This window comes from Salmo salar, chromosome ssa03 (genome assembly GCF_905237065.1).
Source record: "Salmo salar chromosome ssa03, Ssal_v3.1, whole genome shotgun sequence".
Taxonomy (NCBI): Eukaryota; Metazoa; Chordata; class Actinopteri; order Salmoniformes; family Salmonidae; genus Salmo; species Salmo salar.
Genome location: NC_059444.1, coordinates 76,403,965 through 76,426,228, shown reverse-complemented (window position 1 = coordinate 76,426,228; position 22,264 = coordinate 76,403,965). Strand labels below are relative to the sequence as shown.

The following is a 22,264-nucleotide window of genomic DNA, read 5'->3' as shown; positions in this document are numbered from 1 at the left end:
CAGGGCCGTAGGGGGCTCTATCTATGTGGTTATGTTAGCAGGGCCGTAGGGGCTCTATCTATGTGGTTATGTTAGCAGGGCCGTAGGGGGCTCTATCTATGTGGTTAGGTTAGCAGGGCCGTAGGGGACTCTATCTATGTGGTTATGTTAGCAGGGCCGTAGGGGGCTCTATCTATGTGGTTATGTTAGCAGAGCCGTAGGGGACTCTATCTATGTGGTTCTGTTAGCAGGGTCGTAGGGGACTCTATCTATGTGGTTATGTTAGCAGGGTCGTACGGGACTCTATCTATGTGGTTATGTTAGCAGGGTCGTACGGGACTCTATCTATGTGGTTATGTTAGCAGGGCCGTAGGGGGCTCTATCTATGTGGTTATGTTAGCAGGGCCGTAGGGGCTCTATCTATGTGGTTATGTTAGCAGGGCCGTAGGGGGCTCTATCTATGTGGTTATGTTAGCAGGGCCGTAGGGGCTCTATCTATGTGGTTATGTTAGCAGGGTCGTAGGGACTCTATCTATGTGGTTATGTTAGCAGGGCCGTAGGGGACTCTATCTATGTGGTTATGTTAGCAGGGCCGGAGGGGACTCTATCTATGTGGTTATGTTAGCAGGGTCGTAGGGGCTCTATCTATGTGGTTATGTTACCAGGGTCGTAGGGACTCTATCTATGTGGTTATGTTAGCAGGGTCGTAGGGGACTCTATCTATGTGGTTATGTTAGCAGGGTCGTAGGGGCTCTATCTATGTGGTTATGTTAGCAGGGTCGTAGGGGACTCTATCTATGTGGTTATGTTAGCAGGGCCGTAGGGGCTCTATCTATGTGGTTATGTTAGCAGGGCCGTAGGGAGCTCTATCTATGTGGTTATGTTAGCAGGGCCGTAGGGGCTCTATCTATGTGGTTATGTTAGCAGGGTCGTAGGGACTCTATCTATGTGGTTATGTTATCAGTGCCGTAGGGACTCTATCTATGTGGTTAGGTTAGCAGGGCCGTAGGGACTCTATCTATGTGGTTATGTTAGCAGGGCCGTAGGGGGCTCTATCTATGTGGTTATGTTAGCAGGGCCGTAGGGGGCTCTATCTATGTGGTTATGTTAGCAGGGCCGTAGGGGGCTCTATCTATGTGGTTATGTTAGCAGGGCCGTAGGGGGCTCTATCTATGTGGTTATGTTAGCAGTGCCGTAGGGGCTCTATCTATGTGGTTATGTTAGCAGGGCCGTAGGGACTCTATCTATGTGGTTAGGTTAGCAGGGTCGTAGGGGCTCTATCTATGTGGTTATGTTAGCAGGGTCGTAGGGACTCTATCTATGTGGTTATGTTAGCAGGGTCGTAGGGACTCTATCTATGTGGTTATGTTAGCAGAGACGTAAGGGACTCTATCTATGTGGTTATGTTAGCAGGGTCGTAGGGACTCTATCTATGTGGTTATGTTAGCAGGGTCGTAGGGGCTCTATCTATGTGGTTATGTTAGCAGGGTCGTAGGGACTCTATCTATGTGGTTATGTTAGCATGGCCGTAGGGGCTCTATCTATGTGGTTATGTTAGCAGGGCCGTAAGGGACTCTATCTATGTGGTTATGTTAGCAGGGTCGTAGGGACTCTATCTATGTGGTTATGTTAGCAGGGCCGTATAGACTCTATCTATGTGGTTATGTTAGCAGGGCCGTAGGGGCTCTATCTATGTGGTTCTGTTAGCAGGGCCGTAGGGGCTCTATCTATGTGGTTATGTTAGCAGGGCCGTTGGGGGCTCTATCTATGTGGTTATGTTAGCAGGGCCGTATAGACTCTATCTATGTGGTTATGTTAGCAGGGCCGTAGGGGACTCTATCTATGTGGTTATGTTAGCAGGGTCGTAGGGACTCTATCTATGTTGTTATGTTAGCAGGGCCGTAGGGGCTCTATCTATGTGGTTATGTTAGCAGGGCCGTAGGGACTCTATCTATGTGGTTAGGTTAGCAGGGTCGTAGGGGCTCTATCTATGTGGTTATGTTAGCAGGGTCGTAGGGACTCTATCTATGTGGTTATGTTAGCAGGGTCGTAGGGGACTCTATCTATGTGGTTATGTTAGCAGGGTCGTAGGGACTCTATCTATGTGGTTATGTTAGCAGGGTCGTAGGGGCCTGTCTGGCTGCACTTTGGGGTCATAAAAAGCTAATGGGCCTAACATTCAATACTGGCTGACTGGATGAAAAGCCAAAGCCCTCTGGCCTATGGTCCATTCACCAGAGTGGATGGGTCATGATCAGGGGCTGGAGCAGGGGTTACCCTGGGTTGACCCGGGCCTGGAGTGCTGCAAGGTTTAGTTCCATCCAGGCACCGCACCTGACGCTCCTGAAAACATCACCAACTGAAATAATTGAGGTAACTCTGGAGGGCCGGATACTGTACAAGCACCATCATGTGTTAACCTGCTATAGCCTTCCCTATCATGATCCCTGCTGAATCAGCATGGTGCACTGTCCATGGTGCTGACTGACAGCACTAGCCTTTTTCAGCATGCAACTCTCAATCATAAACATCCCACTTGACACAGACATCAATTCAACTTCTATTCCACACTAGTTCAACCTAATTTCATTGAAATGGTGGAAAGAACGTTGATTCAACCACTGTGTGCCCAATGGGATATTCTCACAGTGAAGACTAATAATATACCTAGTAAAATCGATATCATCTCGATTAAGCTAACTTGAAGAAATAACTGTAAAACAGAATATATATACAGAAATGAGAACTAGGCAGCCTAATGAAAACTCAGTGCAGTGATCATGATTCATCTGTATGTCTTTGATTATGACAAATCAGGGTTCTGCGTTCAGCTCACTACTCATGCCATCCGTTCAGGGAAACGTGTGGGCGGCTGAATTGCTTTCAGTGTCGGTCGGGAGTGTGATTGGTGTCTTAACTTCCAAATGGCAGACAGTGGAGAAGGGGACACCGTGGTGCGTCAACATCTGCTGATACCAAGCCATCTCTCTCTCTCGCCCTCCCTTAGCCTACACACTCACACGCGTCGCAGACACATTTTCAGTATTATTTCGAGAAGTACAACCAATGCTGTTCAGCCAATACTCTTAAATACTTCCTCATATAATCCATATTATCCAACGTGCACACGCTGGCTTGTGACAGCCTGTCAGCCTTGCATTATGCTGTCCGATAGCCTATACCAGTATTTCTACTTTGCACATTCACCTACTGCAAATCTACAATTCCAGCGTTTTTTAATTGCTATATTGTATTTACTTCACCACCGTGGCCTTTTTATTGCCTTTACCTCCCTTATCTCATCTCATTTGCTCACATTGTATAAAACTTGTTTTTGTACTGTATTATTGACTGTAAGTTTGTTTTACTCCATGTGTAACTCTGTGTTGTTGTTTGTGTCGAACTGCTTTGCTTTATCTTGGCCAGGTCGCAGTTGTAAATGAGAACTTGTTCTCAACTTGCCTACCTGGTTAAATAAAGGTGAAATAAAAAATAATAAAAAAATACCGAGACGACGACAGTGTGATTTGCTGTGTTAAAGTGCCAAATCTGGTCACAGTGCAAAGCAAGAGAAAGAAAGAAAGAAAGAAAGAAAGAAAGAAAGAAAGAAAGAAAGAAAGAACACAAACCTGTCTAGAGAACAAATCACATGCAGAACGTCACAGTATTATCCCCGCGTGATTCCTCTCCTTCCAAATCCCCCTCTCACATCTGTCCCTCCGCGCGCCCAACCGATGATCTATCGACCGACACCGTCTTTCTCATTCTTTTGCCCAAGCAGCCTGAACACATATATAAATGTATCGTATAGATGTATCGCCGCACAAACATATCCAACAACTGTAACTCAAATAGGCAATGTTTCCATTAGGCTACAGCGTCCTCCACGAATTATAGCCTACATCATCAAACTGAATTCCAACATTTAAAAAACTAACAACACAATCACCAACACAAAATCGGCTATTGAAAGCAGTAGGCTTTGCTTACAAAACAATGTCGTCTACTCGTACTGTTGCGTCGATAGACAGACAACGCAGAGCTTATGTTTAGCGCAGGTGGCTGCTCTGCAAGCAACAGCATTCGCCCGGTACCATCGATCCGTTTCCCTCTGAACTATTCATTACTATGCGACTATAGGAGCGTGCCATTTACAAAATAATTCACATTCGCTTGGAAGGTAAACAAATTATTACAGTACCTCCTCTGATTTCCGTTCCAAAATATTCTTCCAACGCTTGAAGCAGAGGCAGGTTTTTTTCAATTCTCTGCCAACACCGTAGTTCAGCTGCACAGCGCGCGAGTGATGGGAGCGCGCGCGAGATAGAGAGAGCGACAGAGAGAGAGAGAGACCTCTGTGTGGAGGTAATGCCACTCCTGCTTAGATTGAACTGCAATGGGCTCTTGCACTATTGCTGTCGCACCTCTTTGACAGAACCACATAACTACTGGGCTCAGTGGAGGCTCCTCAGAGGAGGAAGGGGAGGACCATCATCCTCTGTTTGCAACTGTTGGACTAATGATTACAGCCTAGATAAGCTAGATGCTGTCAAGAGTGTGTAAGGCTGTATTGAATGTGTCACTGTCTGTCCATGTCCGCCACTGACTGGGGCTATATGCTACTAACATAACAACAACTAGACCCACTATAAATGAACAGTAGGCTAATGTCAATGAATATATCTTATTTGTCTGCAAATGTAATGTCTTAGACACATCTCACTTTGACACAATCAAACTAGTCACTCCTCAGAGTGGTTTTCTGGGTTATATCAGGTAAATCTGGTATTCCACTCACTCAGCAATGCAGAGAGCCCCTAGCACCTGGAGAGGAGGTGGGTGCACTGAGTAATCCTCTGTTGCCCTCACCCTACCTCACCCATCAATAGCTCTGTTACATACTGTATACAACCTCAGCCTTCAATACCCTCCTCCTCCCCAACCAACCTCACCCCTCAATATCCCCCCTGAAAATACTCCCCTCCCCAACCAACCTCACCCCTTATCACCCCATCAATCTAGACAGAGATAGAAAGAAAAGGGGTAGGAGACAGGAGTAGGAGAGAGAGAAAAGCCCTTATGAGTGTCTGTGTGTAGTCTTCTCCTGAAGCAGGGTGTTGGACCAGACCAGTGGTGAGACAGGGAGTATGGAGCTGTGGCCAGGAACACCTGTCAGAGGATTATCCCACAGGAAAACATGGAACACTGAGGAAGCTGTGTGTGTGTGTGTGTGTGTGTGTGTGTGTGTGTGTGTGTGTGTGTGTGTGTGTGTGTGTGTGTGTGTGTGTGTGTGTGTGTGTGTGTGTGTGTGTGTGTGTGTGTGTGTGTGTGTGTGTGTGTGTGTGTGTGTGAAAAAAGTGAATGAATATATGGGAAGATGTACAGTATACTTTTCCTTTAGGCTTTGTGGGAAGATATGATATAAACAAGGGTAAAGAAGTGCGGATGTGAGTGGGAGGGATGTTGAACCAGTCTGGTTCACATGTATGAACATGTTCAAACTCAAATTGTACATCTCTCAAACTGTGTGTGTGTGTGTGTGTGTGTGTGTGTGTGTGTGTGTGTGTGTGTGTGTGTGTGTGTGTGTGTGTGTGTGTGTGTGTGTGTGTGTGTGTGTGTGTGTGTGTGTGTGTGTGCCAATGTTCTAATGACTCAAGTATCGGGCTGAGTATGATAATACAAGGTAGAGAAGTGAGAATGCTGCATAGATACCTGTATGATACACCCCTGTCATGTGCAGACGTGCAGTACTCCACATCCACACACGCAGCACCTAGAGCATCATCGGGGGACCAATCAGATGACTTGATAGATTACAAACTATAAACTGATTCATCATAATTATGTCCCTAGACCAGAGACAGAGTGGGGGGAACAGGATCTCTTCCTGGGTCTTTTTGGTTCCAACCTTCAGGGCATGTGTTGAGAAAGAGAGCAACTCCGTTTGGGCTGATCTGTGACCCACTAGCACCTCCCTCGGTAAGAAGGGAATGATGCAACCTCACTTACACACCAGGATACTTTATTGACACACACGCACACACACACACGCACGCACGCACGCACGCACGCACGCACACACACACACACACACACACACACACACACACACAGACGAAATGTACATGCAAAGGTAGTTGAATGGTAGTGGTTGTGAAACAGAAGAAACAGATGTAATGAATCCCCTGTACACAATACTATAACTGATAGCACAAGTAGAGCAACAAGGCTATTATCAAGGGAAGGATGAAAATGTACACTGAACAAAAATATAAATACAACATGCAACAATTTCAAAGACTTTACTGAGTTACAGTTCATATAAGGAAATCAGTCAATTGAAATAAATTCATTAGGCCTTAATCTATGGATTTCTCATGAATGTGAATACAGATATGCATCTGTTGGTCACAGATACCATAACCCTAGTCTAAACCGTGTCTAAGCCAGGGAAGAGGATCATATCAAAGATCATTTAGCTATTTGATTTCAAATTTTAAGACCCCTTAAGGTATCAAAAACATGTATAAAAAAATTATTGGATGAAACATTGAATTTGGCAAAATATCCCCTTATTTTCCATAAACAAATTTAACTGGTACCAGGGACCTTCAGAAGAGTGTTGTGAGGCTTGTGTCCTAGAGAAAAATGGAGATCACCGGTATGTTTGTGAGAGTCTCAGCTGTCCACAGAGTGGTTATATTAGTGTGTAGCCCAAACCATTTTGACACTATAGACAGAAGTTGGCAGAAGAGGCTGTACCGACGTCAGATGAGTCTTGTGAGGTTTGTGGGCTTCCTTGAGCAAAATGGAGAACACCAGTGTGTTCTTTCAATAAAGTGGTCATAATAATTTGTAGGCAATTTGGACTTTACAGACATTTTTGCGAGAAGACCGATTTTCAGGATGTCTCATGGTCTGACAAACACCGCTCTAGCTCTGTCACCTTTCACCACAGATGGGATGTCTCATGGTCTGACAAACAGCGCTCTAGCTCTGCCACCTTTCACCACAGATGGGATGTCTCATGGTCTGACAAACAGCGCTCTAGCTCTGACACCTTTCACCACAGATGGGATGTCTCATGGTCTGACAAACAGCGCTCTAGCTCTGCCACCTTTCACCACAGATGGGATGTCTCATGGTCTGACAAACACCGCTCTAGCTCTGCCACCTTTCACCACAGATGGGATGTCTCATGGTCTGACAAACAGCGCTCTAGCTCTGCCACCTTTCACCACAGATGGGATGTCTCATGGTCTGACAAACACCGCTCTAGCTCTGCCACCTTTCACCACAGATGGGATGTCTCATGGTCTGACAAACACCGCTCTAGCTCTGCCACCTTTCACCACAGATGGGATGTCTCATGGTCTGACAAACACCGCTCTAGCTCTGCCATCTTTCACCACAGATGGGATGTCTCATGGTCTGACAAACACCGCTCTAGCTCTGCCACCTTTCACCACAGATGGGATGTCTCATGGTCTGACAAACAGCGCTCTAGCTCTGCCACCTTTCACCACAGATGGGATGTCTCATGGTCTGACAAACACCGCTCTAGCTCTGCCATCTTTCACCACAGATGGGATGTCTCATGGTCTGACAAACACCGCTCTAGCTCTGCCATCTTTCACCACAGATGGGATGTCTCATGGTCTGACAAACACCGCTCTAGCTCTGTCACCTTTCACCACAGATGGGATGTCTCATGGTCTGACAAACACCGCTCTAGCTCTGCCACCTTTCACCACAGATGGGATGTCTCATGGTCTGACAAACACCGCTCTAGCTCTGTCACCTTTCACCACAGATGCGGGAGGGCGATATTGGCGTATGGGTGGATTGAGCCCATGTAAAAAACTGATACCTCTAGCTTAAACAGATGGATTTTGATGGGGATTGTTTTATTATGTTAATTTGAATTCTGGAAATTGTAGGCTAAGGGTTAAAAAAAAGGTAGAGGGGTGGATCAGAAAGCCAGTCAGTATCTTGTGTGACCACCATTTGCCTCATGCAGAGCGACACATCTCCTTTGCATAGATTTGATCAGGCTGTTCCTTATGGCCTATGGAATGTTGTCCCACTCCTCTTCAATGTCTGTTCGAAGTTGCTGGATATTGGCGGGAACTGGAACACGCTGTCGTGCATGTCCATCGAGAGCATCCCAAACATGTTCAATGGGTGACATGTCTGGTGAGTATGCAGGCCATGGAAGAACTGGAACATTTTCAGCTTGCAGGAATTGTGTACAGATCCTTGTGACATGGGGCCGTGTATTATCATGCTGAAACATGAGGTGATGGCGGAGGATGAATGGCACAACAATGGGCTTCTGTGAGGAAGACGAGCATGCAGATGAGCTTCCCAGAGACGATTTCTGACAGTTTGTGCAGGAATTCTTCAGTTGTGCAAACGCACAGTTTCATCAGCTGTCCGGGTGGCTGGTCTCAGATGATCCCGCAGGTGAAGAAGCCGGATGTGGAGCTCCTGGGCTGGCGTGGTTACAAGTGGTCTGCGGTTGTGAGGACAGTTGGACGTACTGCCAAATTCACTAAAACGACATTGGAGACGGCTTATGGTAGATACATGAACATTAAATTATCTAGCAACAGCTCTGGTGGACATTCCTGTAGTCAGCAAGCCAATTGCACGTTCCCTCAAAAGTTGAGACATCTGTGGCATTGTGTTGTGTGACTGCACATTTTAGAGTTGCCTTTTACTGTCCCCAGCACAAGGTGCACCTGTGTAATGGTCATGCTGTTAAATCAGCTTCTTGATATGCCCCACCTGTCAGGTAGATGGATTACCTTGGCAAAGGAGAAATCCTCAGTAACAGGGATGTAAACAAATTTGTGCACAAAATTTGAGAGAAATAAGCTTTTTGTGCAAATGGCAAATTTCTGGAAACTTTTATTTCATTTCATGAAACATGAGACCAACACTTTATATGATATTTTTGTTCAGTATATATGCTACCTGACATATTACAATACAGCTATAGACAAAGACATTATACAACAATAGTAACAACTACAAAGAACGATATACAAATATCGCACAACTCACTCTGTGCACGCACACCATCCCACAAGCTCAGAGATATGAGTCCAGCAGTTGTTGTGCAGGACAAAGATGAGCTTGCTGCTCTCTCTGTGACTGTTTGAAGTAGACAGAGGGGGAGGCAGGAGTTTGTGATCTGGGACCCAAGCTGACTGCCTGTGATGACCCCACAGTGTGATAAGGCCCCTGGCAACCATGACCCCTTGCAACAAATCGTTGGCCAGGGTCCTAGGTGTGAAGGGCCAGTTTATGATACCCCTGGCCTGCTTGGTTCCAGTGGGGGAGGGTAGCCTACTGCAGAAGTTAGATAGAGAGGGCTGTGAGAGGGCTGTGATATGGTGTGCTAAGAGTCTCTGGCAGGGAATTCGTAACATATTGGTCATACCACTGTATCACTAACTAACCCCCAGGCCTGTTGGACAGAAAGACCCACTACATCTCAGAGACTTTAAGCATAATTATAGACACAATATGGAAGACTTTTGCTGAAATCCCAATCGACCTCTGCCCCTTAGGCTATGGAAAAATATCACCCATCCAATCAAACAGCTATCCTATCTGCACCTTCCAGATCTAAAGGAGTGTCTGGAGGAGAGGAGAACTGGAGATTGATTTGGAATTCAGTAAATGTCTGCCCACTGGGTAAAAACTGGTTGAATCAACATTGTTTCCATGTCATTTCAACCCAAAAAATAAATGTGCTGATGTTGAATCAATGTGGGAAAAAAATAATCAACATACAGTTAGGGCATTTTGTCTTTTTTTCACCCAACTTTTAACCTAAATCCAATGACAAAGTGCATTTTTTTGATTTCACTTTAAATTCACGTTAGTTGACAACTCAACCTGATGTCAATCAAAACTAGACGTTCAACTGACATCTGTGCCCAGTGGGTGATTAGTTAGCTGCCTAGCAACTTTGTATACTAAACACCCCCAGACGCACTGCATCAATTTTTAACATGGTTTGGAGTTTATTCCTGACTATTTTGACAAAGTCAAACTCCTTCGAACTCAAAGAGCAGGGCTGTTAACCCAACAGCGTTTCTTGGCTGACAGACCAGCACGACTCCAGCAAGCACTGCAGCTGGGTTCCCATGGTAACAGGCAAAGAGACTAGCAGCACTGTGACTCGGAGCAAAACACCCCACACCCAGCCTCCTCCTTTTCCTCCTCCTCCTACTTCTTCATCTTCTTCTTCTTCTTCTTCTTCTCTCTCTGTCCCCCTATTGTACTCTCTTTCACTCCTGCTGCTGCATTCACCCGTCTTTGAATCTCCCTTTATTTCCATCCATCTCCTCTTCCAGTTGACGTTTTCCTACCATCTATCTATCCAACTCCATCTTTTTGTCTTTCTCTCTCTCCCTACAACCCCACCAGGTTTTCATTATTTGTTAATCAATTGAATCATGGCTAGGCTGGAACAAAAGCCTTCACCCAATGGTATCTCGCCATCAACAGAAGACCTGTGTACTGACTTTAACTCCTAATTCCAATGAGAGCAAGAGCATTGATGATTAGGTGCTGTCACCGTGTGGTGAAAAGAGGGCATTACAACAGAACGCAAGTGCAGTATTGTCTGTCTACAACCGTGGCTCTCTTCCAGCTATTCTATTATAGCTCTGAGAGGATGCCCTCCTGTCCTCTCCTCACCCCTCCTGTGCCAGCTGTGTCTGGAAACCCAGTCGCTATGCTCTCAAAACACTTCAGACTGCAGCTGACCGAGACTTTCTTATCTGGGCTCAGCCACAGGGATTCCATTGAATAGATCTGTATTGTCCCTGAGGGACAATCCAATGGTAAATGCTAGACTCAAAGCAGGTAGAGATGCAGTTATTTATTTATATATAAACAACTGCAACCTAGACATTTTCATTTGTTTATTTTGCACACAGGTAAATATGCTGTAACTACTGTATATATAATTTCTAAATATGAAATTCTATAAATACATTTTCAGGATAATAAAACATTGTTTTATATAGATAAAGAAAATATTAGTAAATACAAAAGGTCAGGCTGTATTATGTGAGTCATTAGCATCCATATAAAAACACCTCTCTCTCTCTCTCTCTCTCTCATACTTAGTGTGTACAGTGTGCATTGAAAGATATACCGTGGCGGCCCACTGTGCTGAAATGCTTTGGAGGTCTGATGGTATCGTATCATGTTGCTCTCATCCTGGCCGTGATCCTTTGTTTTGTCTCTCTTCACCAGCCTTGTCCAGGTCTTCAGAGACGGAAGGTGCTTCTTTCTGTTGGAAAAACAAGACCTCAACAGGTTAGACTTTCTGTGGTAAAAGACTATGCTTACATAAGTTCTATAAGGGACTTGAGAGGGTCATTCAGTAACATTACATCCATCCTGGAAAAAAGAGGAAGCCTCACATAGATGTAAGAACTAGTGATGTGTGAGGAAGGTATAGACTTACCATAGAGTCTGGAGTAGAGGAGCTGGAAGAACAGCCTAGCCACTTCCTGTACTCATCACGTACCTATGATACAATACAACAACAACACACCAACACTAATTATACACAGACCACACCGTACAACACAGTAACATCTCCGGTACTACTTCCTCATCTTTCAAAACACAACACATATTATAAGTACAATATCAGAACCATACCAACACCATACAACATGAAAAGACACAAGGGGTGAGTTATCAGGAAGTTGTGGAGGGGTAGAGAGAGGAGGTTAACTTCTCTAGGATAGGGGGCAGTATTTTGACGTCCGGATGAAAGGCGTGCCCAAATTAAACTGCCTGCTACTCAGGCTCAGAAGGTAGGATATGCAATACATTAGTAGATTTGGATAGAAAACACTCTGAAGTTTCTAAAACTGTTTGAATGATGTCTGTGAGTATAACAGAACTCATATGGCAGGCCAAAACCTGAGAAGAATCCAACCAGGAAGTAGGAAATCTGAGGTTTGTAGTTTTTTCAAGTCATTGCCTATACAGTATACAGTGACTTAGGGTTCATTTTGCACCTCCTAATGCTTCCACTAGATGTCAGCAGTCTTTAGAATGTTGTTTCATGCTTCTACTGTGAATTTGAAGCAAAGAAAAGGGCCTGGAGTCAGATGAGTGAGGAAATTACATGAGCTCAGAGGCGCACGCTCACGTGAGTGTGAGCTGTGTTCCTTTTCTTTTCTGAAGACATTGGAATTGTCCGGTTGGAATATTAAGATTTATGAAGATTTATGTTAACCTGTTTAGGATAGGGGGCAGTATTTTCACGGCCGGATAAAAAACGTACCCGATTTAATCTGGTTATTACTCCTGCCCAGAAACTAGAATATGCATAAAATGGATAGAATATGTTTGATTTGGATAGAAAACACCCAAAAGTTTCTAAAACTGTTTGAATGGTGTCTGTGAGTATAACAGAACTCATATGGCAGGCCAAAACCTGAGAAGATTGCATACAGGAAGTGCCCTCTCTGACCATTTCTTGGCCTTCTATAGCCTCTTTATGGAAAATAGAGGATCTCTGCTGTAACGTCACATTTTCTAAGGCTCCCATAGGCTCTCAGAAGGCGCCAGAACAGGGAATGATGACTCTGCAGTCCCTGGCTGAAAAACAGTAGCGCATTTGGATAGTGGTCGATCTGAGAACAATGAAACGGGCGCACGCGTGCACGTGAAGAGTCCATTTTACATTTTCAGTCTTTGAACGAAAACAACGTCGCCCGGTCAGAATATTATCGCTATTTTACGAGAAAAATCGCATAAAAATTTATTTTAAACAGCGTTTGACATGCTTCGAAGAACGGTAATGGAATATTTAGAATTTCTTTGTCACGATACACACCGGCGCGTCACCCTTCGGATAGTGTCGCAAGAACAAACGCAGCTATTTGGATATAACTATGGATTATTTGGAACCAAACCAACATTTGTTGTTGAAGTAGAAGTCCTGGGAGTGCATTCTGACGAAGAACAGCAAAGGTAATCAAATTTTTCTTATAGTAAATCTGAGTTTGGTGAGTGCCAAACTTGGTGGGTGTCAAAATAGCTAGCCATGATGGCCGGGCTATCAACTCAGAATATTGCAAAATGTGCTTTCACCGAAAAGCTATTTTAAAATCGGACATTGCGATTGCATAAAGGAGTTCTGTATCTATAATTCTTAAAATAATTGTTATGTTTTTTGTGAACGTTTATCGTGAGTAATTTAGTAAATTCACCGAAAGTTTCGGTGGGTATGCTAGTTCTGAAAGTCACATGCTAATGTAAAAAGCTGTTTTTTGATATAAATATGAACTTGATTGAACAAAACATGCATGTATTGTATAACATAATGTCCTAGGAGTGTCATCTGATGAAGATCATCAAAGGTTAGTGCTGCATTTAGCTGTGGTTTTGGTTTTTGTGACATTATATGCTAGCTTGAAAAATGGGTGTCTGATTATTTCTGGCTGGGTACTCTCCTGACATAATCTAATGTTTTGCTTTCATTGTAAAGCCTTTTTGAAATCGGACAATGTGGTTAGATAAAGGAGAGTCTTGTCTTTAAAATGGTGTAAAATAGTCATATGTTTGAAAAATGGAAGTTTTGGGATTTTTGAGGAGTTTGTAATTCGCGCCACGCCCTATCATTGGATATTGGAGCGGTGTTCTGCTAGCGGAACATCTAGATGTAAGAGGTTAAAAACATCCTAAAGATTGATGCTATACATCGTTTGACATATTTCTATGAACGGAAATATAACTTTTTTTGACTTTTCGTCGTGACATTTGCGCGCGCTTCCTGCATTTGGAGTAGTGGACTGAACGCGCGAACAAAAGGAGGTATTTGGACATAAATTATGGACTTTATCGAACAAAACAAACATTTATTGTGGACCTGGGATTCCTGGGAGTGCATTCTGATGAAGATCATTAAAGGTAAGTGAATATTCATAATATTATTTCTTAGTTTTGTTGACTCCACAAAATGGCGGGTTTGGTTTCGTGTCTGAACGCTGTACTCAGATTATTGCAAAGTGTGCTTTCGCTGTAATTTAAAAAAAAATCTGACACAGCGGTTGCATTAAGGAGAAGTGTATCTATAATTCTTTGAATAACAGTTTAATATTTTATCAACGTTTATGATGAGTATTTCTGTAAATTGATGTGCTCATTCACCGGAAGTTTTGAGAGGCAAAACATTTCTGAACATTACACGCCAATGTAAAATGGGGTTTTTGGATATAAATATGAACTTTATCGAGCAAAACATACATGTATTGTGTAACATGAAGTCCTATAACGGCCATCTGATGAAGATCATCAAAGGTTAGTGATTCATTTTAGCTGTATTTCTGGTTTTTGTGACGCTTCTCCTTGCTTGGAAAATGGCTGTGTGGTTTTTCTTGTTAGGTGCTGTCCTAACATAATCTAATGTTATGCTTTCGCCGTAAAGCCTTTTTGAAATCGGACAACGTGGTTGGATTAACGAGAAGTGTATCTTTAAAATGGGATATAATAGTTGTATGTTTGAGAAATTCAAATTATGAGATTTTTGTTGTTTTGAATTTGGCGCCCTGCTATTTCACTGGCTGTTGGCAGTGTGTCGCTAGCGTCCCACATACCCTAGTGAGGTTAAAGAGTATGATGGATTGTGGAGGGCAGACAGAGAGGAGGTTAAGAACGTTTGTGTGTGTGGGCGGAGTTGCGTGAGTGTGTGTGTGTGTGTGTGTGTGTGTGTGTGTGTGTGTGTGTGTGTGTGTGTGTGTGTGTGTGTGTGTGTTTGTGTGTGTGTGTGTGTGTGTGTGTGTGTGTGTGTGTGTGTGTGTGTGTGTGTGTCTGCATGCTTGTGGTGTAGGTCTACCTCCTTGTTGAAGAGACAGTGAACGATGTAGAGGAAGGTGCCCTGCTGGGAGTTGAGCACGATGAAGAGGTACTTGAAGACCATGGTGGACTGGAACAAGCCCAGCACCCAGGTACAACCCAGGATCACAAACTGTGCCAGGATCTTAAAGATGATCAGTCTGAAAGAGGGAGGGAGGGAAGTGAGGGGGTGTGAGAGGGAGGAGGGAGGTGAGAGTGGACGGGGGAGAGAGAGAGGGAGGGTGGAGGGAGGGAGGGAGATGAGAGAGGGGGAAAGTGAGAGAGGGGAGGGAGGAATATGAGAGAGGGAAGTGAGAGAGGAAAGTGAGAGAGGGAGGTAAGAGAGGAAGGGAGGTGAGAGACAGGGAGGGAGGGAGAGAGGTGAGAGGGAGGTAAGAGAGTGGGAAAGGGCGGGAGGAGGGAGGGAGGGAGGGAGGGAGGGAGGGAGGGAGGGAGGGAGGGAGGGAGGGAGGGAGGGAATGGTATAAAAACATAATATGGATTCATATGAAGAGACAAGAATACTAACACTACCACACATTCCCATTAGTATCAACAAACACACACATTGCATATGGCTTAGTTACTGTATGTTCACAGACATATGTACACACACACCTGGTGTCTTTGGACTGTGAGACATCACTCTTCATGTTAGCCAAGGTAGGTCTCAAACTCCAGATAGTAACGCAGAACAATATCCAGTTCAGCTGTGGAAGAAGCATAAGGAGGTCAGTGTGTGTGTGTGTGTGTGTGTGTGTGTGTGTGTGTGTGTGTGTGTGTGTGTGTGTGTGTGTGTGTGTGTGTGTGTGTGTGTGTGTGTGTGTGTGTGTGTGTGTGTGTGTGTGTGCGTGCGTGCGTGCATGCATGTAGATCCACTCACTGCTAGGACAGTACACACTGGCCCTAACACAGCCCAGGTAAAGTATTGTTCTGGCTTCAGCCAGCATCTGAAACAGAAACAAATTAAAATGTCTTCTAAGTGTGTGTTACTGGAAGAGAGATAATGTGTGTGTGTGTGTGTGTGTAGTGGAAGAGAATTTGTGTGTGTGTGTGTGTGTGTGTGTTTACTGGAAGAGAGATAGTGTGTGTGTATGTTTGGAAGAGAGATAGTGTGTGTGTGTGTGTGTGTGTGTGTGTGTGTGTGTGTGTGTGTGTGTGTGTGTGTGTGTGTGTGTGTGTGTGTGTGTGTGTTCGTGGAAGAGAGATAATGTGTGTGTAAAACTTTCTACTCACACTTTAGATCCCCCATAGCCATCACGTTTCACAGCTGCAGACACACCCACGATCACCAGGGGGATGCCATAGCCAATCAGGAAGAGGTATTTCTTCTGGAGGCCTTCCCTCTGGATGATCTGGATCCTAGAGAGTCTCTGGACCAGCAGGTAGAGCTGGAGCGCCTCCAGCAGCATCCACAGGAAACTGGCCACTACCAGGAAGTGGAGGAGACCTGCCATGATGGAGCACACCAGCTGGGGGACAGAGAAGACTATGAGATAGAAATAAACACATGGACATGCTCACCTGCAGGGACAGACAGACAGACAGACAGACAGACAGACAGACAGACAGACAGACAGACAGACAGACAGACAGACAGACAGACAGACAGACAGACAGACAGACAGACAGACAGACAGACAGACAGACAGACAGACAGACACAATGAGAATGAAAAAGACATGTACATACAAATGAAGGTTCTTTTCTAACCCAGCACCTTGTGAGTGAGGTAGGTGTAATCCAATAGGAGCAGCAGATGGGACAGGAAGAGGCAGAGGCAGAGGTGGAGGCGGGCTGTGTTGTTGATCTTAGGGTTCCAGCTACACAGCAGGAAGGTGAGGATGGCCAGAGCAAAGAAGACCAGGCCCACGATCACACACACTCTGTTCACCCACTCTAGGAAGGGATTGTCCTCCGACACAGTCTGGAAGGATGAACACACACACTAACGTATTTACACCAGAACACAAACACACACACAATCGCTCATGCCCACACAAAAACACACACACACACACACACACACACACACACACACACACACACACACACACACACACACACACACACACACACACACACACACACACACACACACACACACACACACACACACACACACACACACACACACACACACACACACACACACACACAGCTGAGCCTGTACCTCCCCAGTCTGCATGATGAGGGCAAAGGTGGAGAGGTGAGAGCAGCTGCACACTGTGTAGTTCTCATCAGAGAACACAACCCAACAGCCGTTCACTGACCAATGCCTCCCCTTCCCCCCAGTTCCATTCTCAGATTCCATTCCTCTGTCCTCCCAGTACACACAGGTCATCAGGCCAGGCTCAGCCAACCTCTGAGACAGACAGACAGAGAGACAGAGACAGAGAGAGAGAGAGAGAGAGAGAGAGAGAGAAAAAGAAAGAAAGAAAGAAAGAAAGAAAGAAAGAAAGAAAGAAAGAAAGAAAGACAGAAAGACAGAGAAAGAAAGAAAGACAGAGAAAGAGAGAAATATAGAGAGAGACAGATACATGTTTAAATACTGATAGTATGCTATGAGGGATGGAGGGATGTATAGACTGACACAGCCAGGGAGAGAGGGAAAAGAAGGGAGATAAACAGATTGAGGGACAGTGAATAACCAGCACAGACCAGCAACATCAACACAGCACCTCAACTGATGGACAGAAAGAGAGAGAGTTAGACAGACAGGCTGGCAGGCAGGCAGGCAGGCAGGCTGGCAGGCTGGCTGGCATACACAGACAGACAGGCAGGCTGGCAGGCATACACAGACAGACAGGCAGGCAGGCTGGCAGGCTGGCCTACACAGACAGACAGGCAGGCAGGCTGGCATACACAGACAGACAGACAGGCAGGCTGGCCTACACAGACAGACAGACAGACAGGCAGGCTGGCAGGCTGGCTGGCTGGCTGGAATACACAGACAGACAGGCAGGCACGCTGGCAGGCTGGCATACACAGACAGACAGGCTGGCAGGCTGGCAGGCTGGCATACACAGACAGACAGGCATTTATTTACTTGTATTTCATCAGGGGAGCCCAATTGAAACCAGAGACTCATTTTCAATGGTGCCATGATAACATAAAGTTAAACAATAATAAAAAAAACTACAAATAACAAGATACAATAACAAGTAAACGACATCAGAACATTTCTAACATCACAGCCATCATAAACAAGTTATTAAAGTCAATCAATTAAAACAATTGCACACCTTTGTGAACTGATTTATCATCAAGCACTAGCCAACCCTTTGATACAGGATGCAGTGGTGAGTATTAAAACTCTCACCAGTAATAAAATGAATGGCGCTGTGTCCCCATTAAAGAACAGCATCCAAAGGTTTAAGAGTAGTGGCTGCTGCAATCTGGTAAATGGTGTCACCATAATCAGGAACTGGCAGTAAAGTTGACTGTACAATCAGACAGACAGACACACAGACACACACACACACAGACAGACAGACAGACAGACAGACAGACAGACAGACAGACAGACAGACAGACAGACAGACAGACAGACAGACAGACAGACAGACAGACAGACAGACAGACAGACAGACAGACAGACAGACAGACAGACAGACAGACAGACAGACAGACAGACAGACAGACAGACAGACAGACAGACAGACAGACAGACAGACAGACAGACAGACAGACCCTCTTGTGGCTCATGGTGAAGTTGACAGGCTCAGAGAGCTGGGTGTGGTTGATCTTGGGCAGTGTGGCGGTGATGACATCAGACAACATCTCTGTGTGGTTTTCTGTCTGCAAGAAGCTAGCACCCAGAAGGCTCTCCATCCCACTGACTGTCAGGAATACTGCTGATGCTGTACCTAGGGAAACAGAGTAGAGGGCTGTCGTTAAATAACACTCAGAACCTTCATCATCATCACCAACAACACCATCATCATCATCATCATCATCAGTATCATTATCATCAGTATGATTCCCATAATAGTCATCGTCATGGTGATATTCTTCATTGTCATCTTAACCACCACTATACAGCTGTGTCTGGTCTATCTCACCATTATTGTTTCTGGCCAGAGCCTTTAGGTTGATGTCCATGGTGTTTCCCCTGGCTGAGAGGGAAGAGGTGTCTGTACTGTTGGCCTCGATTACCTGCAGACTAATGTCTAACATACACATTTACAGTACAAGTATTATTTGATATGGGGAGAATGAGGGAGAGATTATGTGTATGTTAGACACTAATGTCTGACAGATACCAGTTATACTTCAACTTTTACTGACAAGGAAATAAACTAAAGCAGTACTGCATTACTGCAGGGGGGAGAGAGATGGAAAGGTGGTAGGGGCTGTATGTAGGTCCAGACTGCGTAATGGTTCTTCTTACCCAGCTCAGGTGTGTGTATGGTTTTGTTGACCCGGCCCTGAGAAGGGTCCACTAAGGCATTCACCAGGAGCTCTGAGATCTTCAGGACCACACTGCCAGACTCCCCGCCATCCTTTCCAGGCCCACTCCACACCTGGCCTGTACTGGCCTGCTGCGCTGAGATGCTTCCAACACCTGACACCTTCTATGGAAATGGATCGATGAATTCATGGAGGAATTCATTCATGAATGAGAACGGTTACATGCACACAATAATGAGATTATTGTGGATAGTCAGGTTAATATAATAGTTTGTTTAAAACGTTTGCATGCTTTGCAAGAAGAACGATATCCCTAATAATCCTGTTTACACCGACTCATCTGAGATCAGGCTACTTTTGATAAATGACGGAAATCGCCTATCCAAAAAATAATTCTAACACAGTAACCATGTTATTTTTGCGAAGACTATTTGATTCAGAGTTCGGACATAAAAAGTTTGTATGCGAAAAATATTTATAAGACGCATACAGTTTTTGCGAACTCACTTCACTCGCACATTAGATGGAAACGTGCGGTACCCGGTGCTGGCACATGTGCAGATCAAATACCCCGCTGGAACGCCGATGAAGATAAGCAGAACTCGGCCATAATCAGTTTAATATCGAATTCTTAGTGTGCATGTAAAGGTACTCAATGATAAACATACTGCCTTGACTAAGACAAACTAACCCTACTCCCATTATTATTATTTAAAACATGAGACAGAGTTGGAAGGGGGCATTACCAGGGCTGTCGAGAGGCTGTTCGTCACTGACTGAGGAAAAAAGAAAATGGGAGAGAAAGAAGGGAGAGAGGAACGGGGGAGAGATACAATGCCATTGGTTAGCATGTGGAGACATTAAACAGGACCCTCTGGGTAGGGAATATAACTATGTACTGAAACCTGACCCATTTCCAAATGAGCATGTCAGTGGCCGTTCGTCTCAAGCGTCTCAGAGTAAGAGTGCTGATTAAGGATCAGTTGAAACTTTAAGATCACATGAACAAATTTACATGGACAGGGGGAACCTGATCCTGGACGGAGTACGGAGAAAAAAATGTATGAAATGTATGCATTCACTACTGTAAGTCGCTCTGGATAAGAGCGTCTGCTAAATTACTAAAATGTAAAAAAAATGGATCAGCACTCCTACTCTGACAGATTTGATACATATGGCTCAAGATCTACAGAAGTGTTTAGAATAGATAGTAAAAGCTATGGGTTGTTTATTTGTATTTTTTTAACCTTTATTTAACTAGGAAAGTCAGTTAAGAACAAATTCTTATTTACAATGACAGCCAAACCCTCCCCTAACCCGGACGACACTGGGCCAATTGTGCGCCACCCAGTTTCTGGACAGGACTCATCTACCAGATGTAAAGGTTGCTGTACTGACCCCCTCTGGTAGGACGATGTCAGGGTTCTCCATCAGCTGTTGGTTCATCTGGTTGAGGAAGTACATCTCCTTAGACTGGCCCTGCAGCGGGAACACAGATACAACATCAGCACAACATCAACACAACATCAACACATCAACATCAACACAACATCAGCACAACCAGATGACAATGTTGTTACATCTTTGTCGTCAGTGATACTTTTCCTACATCTTCATCCGACAGGATCATTTTTAAAGCCCACCATACTGTATGGGTGGTACTTTCGCAGGATCCATTCTAAAGACCTGTGTGTTTCCAACCACGTACCTCTGGGGGAACTATGGCGGCTAGAACGTCATCAACACCTGTGAGGGGGGATGGAGGGAAGGAGAGAGAGAGAGAGAGAGAGAGAGAGAAGAGAAAGAGAAATAAAGACAGAGAGAAAGAGAGAAAGAGAAAGACAGAGAGAGAGAGAGAGAGAGAGAGAGAGAGAGAGAAGAGAAAAGAGAGAGCGACACAGAGATAGAGAGTGAGAGAGAGATAGATAAATAAAAAGAGAGAAAGAGAGAAAAGACAGAAAATAATATATCAAGTTCCCATCAGACCTCCGAAGCATTTCACTACACTGGACTTCTTCTGTACATAATATCTTTCCAAACAATACAAGTATGACTCACTTTCACACACAGTGACGTCAGTTTCCCACAGTACTCCAGTGGAGGAGAAGTATCCTTCCACACAGGAACAGTGGAAGGTCCCTGGTGCATTGGTACACACAGAGTGGAGACCACATAGACCAGGGGTGTTAGCACACTCATCTATGTCTGCAGGGAGAAACAAACACTGGGATATACACATATACAGTAAAGGATACCCATACAAAGATACGTATGTTTACATGCATGCATACATGCGCACACTCAGTGAAGTATGTCACAGACCTAGGCATGGGTTTAAGGGGCTGGGTATGGCATCTGGGCTGGTGAGCAGGTAGCCAAAGAGGCAGGTACAGCTGTATGCTGCATAAGAGTTGGTACAGTTGGCATTGGGACCACACACGGTTTTGTTCAGACACTCATCAATGTCTGTAGGGTTCAAACCACAGATACAACTGATAAGAACAAGTTATGGTCACCAAGCATGTCAGAGTAGGACTGCTGATCTAGGATCAGGTGCTCCCTATCCAAAATCTCAGTCATTAGGATCTAAAAGGAAAAATGTATCCTAGATCAGCACTCCTATTCTGAGACACTTTGTGAATAAAGGCCCAGAATCACCTAACACCATTATCTTATCCTAGACCTAGGTAATGTCCCAAATGACACCCTATTCACTATATATATACACCGTCTATACATATACATACACCTTATATACACATTCACTATATTCATACACCCTGTATACATATACACCCTATATGCACATTCACTATATACATACACCCTGTATACATATACATACACCCCATATACACATTAACTATATTTATACACCTTGTATACATACACCCAATAAACACATTCACTATATACATACACCCTGTATACATATACATACACCCTATATACACATTAACTATATATATACACCCTGTATACATATACA

At 44.5% G+C, this 22,264-nt stretch overlaps 3 protein-coding genes across 3 annotated transcripts in view; all 3 read right to left on the bottom strand.

The window, feature by feature from the left end:
* Positions 1-4,314, bottom strand: part of LOC106601688 (protein phosphatase 1 regulatory subunit 29) — a 136,828-nt gene extending 132,514 nt beyond the window's left edge. Inside the window, exon 1 of the mRNA XM_045715473.1 lies at positions 4,181-4,314. The gene's annotated coding sequence lies outside the window, so the exon portion shown is untranslated. The remainder of the gene's footprint in view (positions 1-4,180) is intronic.
* A 6,787-nt stretch (positions 4,315-11,101) lies between these two features.
* Positions 11,102-17,215, bottom strand: LOC106601687 (adhesion G protein-coupled receptor E2). Its single transcript, XM_045716185.1, has 8 exons — positions 17,036-17,215; positions 16,583-16,789; positions 16,099-16,334; positions 15,746-15,812; positions 15,481-15,572; positions 14,864-15,023; positions 11,474-11,536; positions 11,102-11,296 (listed from the first exon to the last, which is right to left on the bottom strand). Exons 1-8 carry the CDS (start codon positions 17,204-17,206, stop codon positions 11,219-11,221), a joined length of 1,074 nt encoding a protein of 357 aa, XP_045572141.1. The 5' UTR covers positions 17,207-17,215; the 3' UTR covers positions 11,102-11,218.
* Positions 17,216-18,215: 1,000 nt separating this feature from the next.
* Positions 18,216-21,855, bottom strand: LOC123741849 (adhesion G protein-coupled receptor E1-like). The gene is made up of 9 exons (XM_045716070.1): positions 21,792-21,855; positions 21,598-21,741; positions 21,334-21,480; positions 20,984-21,021; positions 20,649-20,754; positions 19,256-19,429; positions 18,927-19,034; positions 18,556-18,731; positions 18,216-18,260 (listed from the first exon to the last, which is right to left on the bottom strand). Exons 1-9 carry the CDS (start codon positions 21,853-21,855, stop codon positions 18,216-18,218), a joined length of 1,002 nt encoding a protein of 333 aa, XP_045572026.1.
* Positions 21,856-22,264: the final 409 nt, after the last annotated feature.

Coding starts and splice junctions, on each gene's coding strand:
- LOC106601687 (XM_045716185.1), bottom strand. CDS start 17,206: ATGACCTGTGTGTACTGGGAGGACAGAGGAATGGAATCTGAGAATGGA. Junction 16,790..17,035: donor TCATCATGCAGACTGGGGAG/GTACAGGCTCAG, acceptor TCATCCTTCCAG/ACTGTGTCGGAGGACAATCC. Junction 15,813..16,098: donor GGCTATGGGGGATCTAAAGT/GTGAGTAGAAAG, acceptor TTTCTGTTTCAG/ATGCTGGCTGAAGCCAGAAC.
- LOC123741849 (XM_045716070.1), bottom strand. CDS start 21,855: ATGACTGAGATTTTGGATAGGGAGCACCTGATCCTAGATCAGCAGTCC. Junction 21,481..21,597: donor CCCCTTAAACCCATGCCTAG/GTCTGTGACATA, acceptor TTCTCCCTGCAG/ACATAGATGAGTGTGCTAAC. Junction 20,755..20,983: donor CCGCCATAGTTCCCCCAGAG/GTACGTGGTTGG, acceptor TTCCCGCTGCAG/GGCCAGTCTAAGGAGATGTA.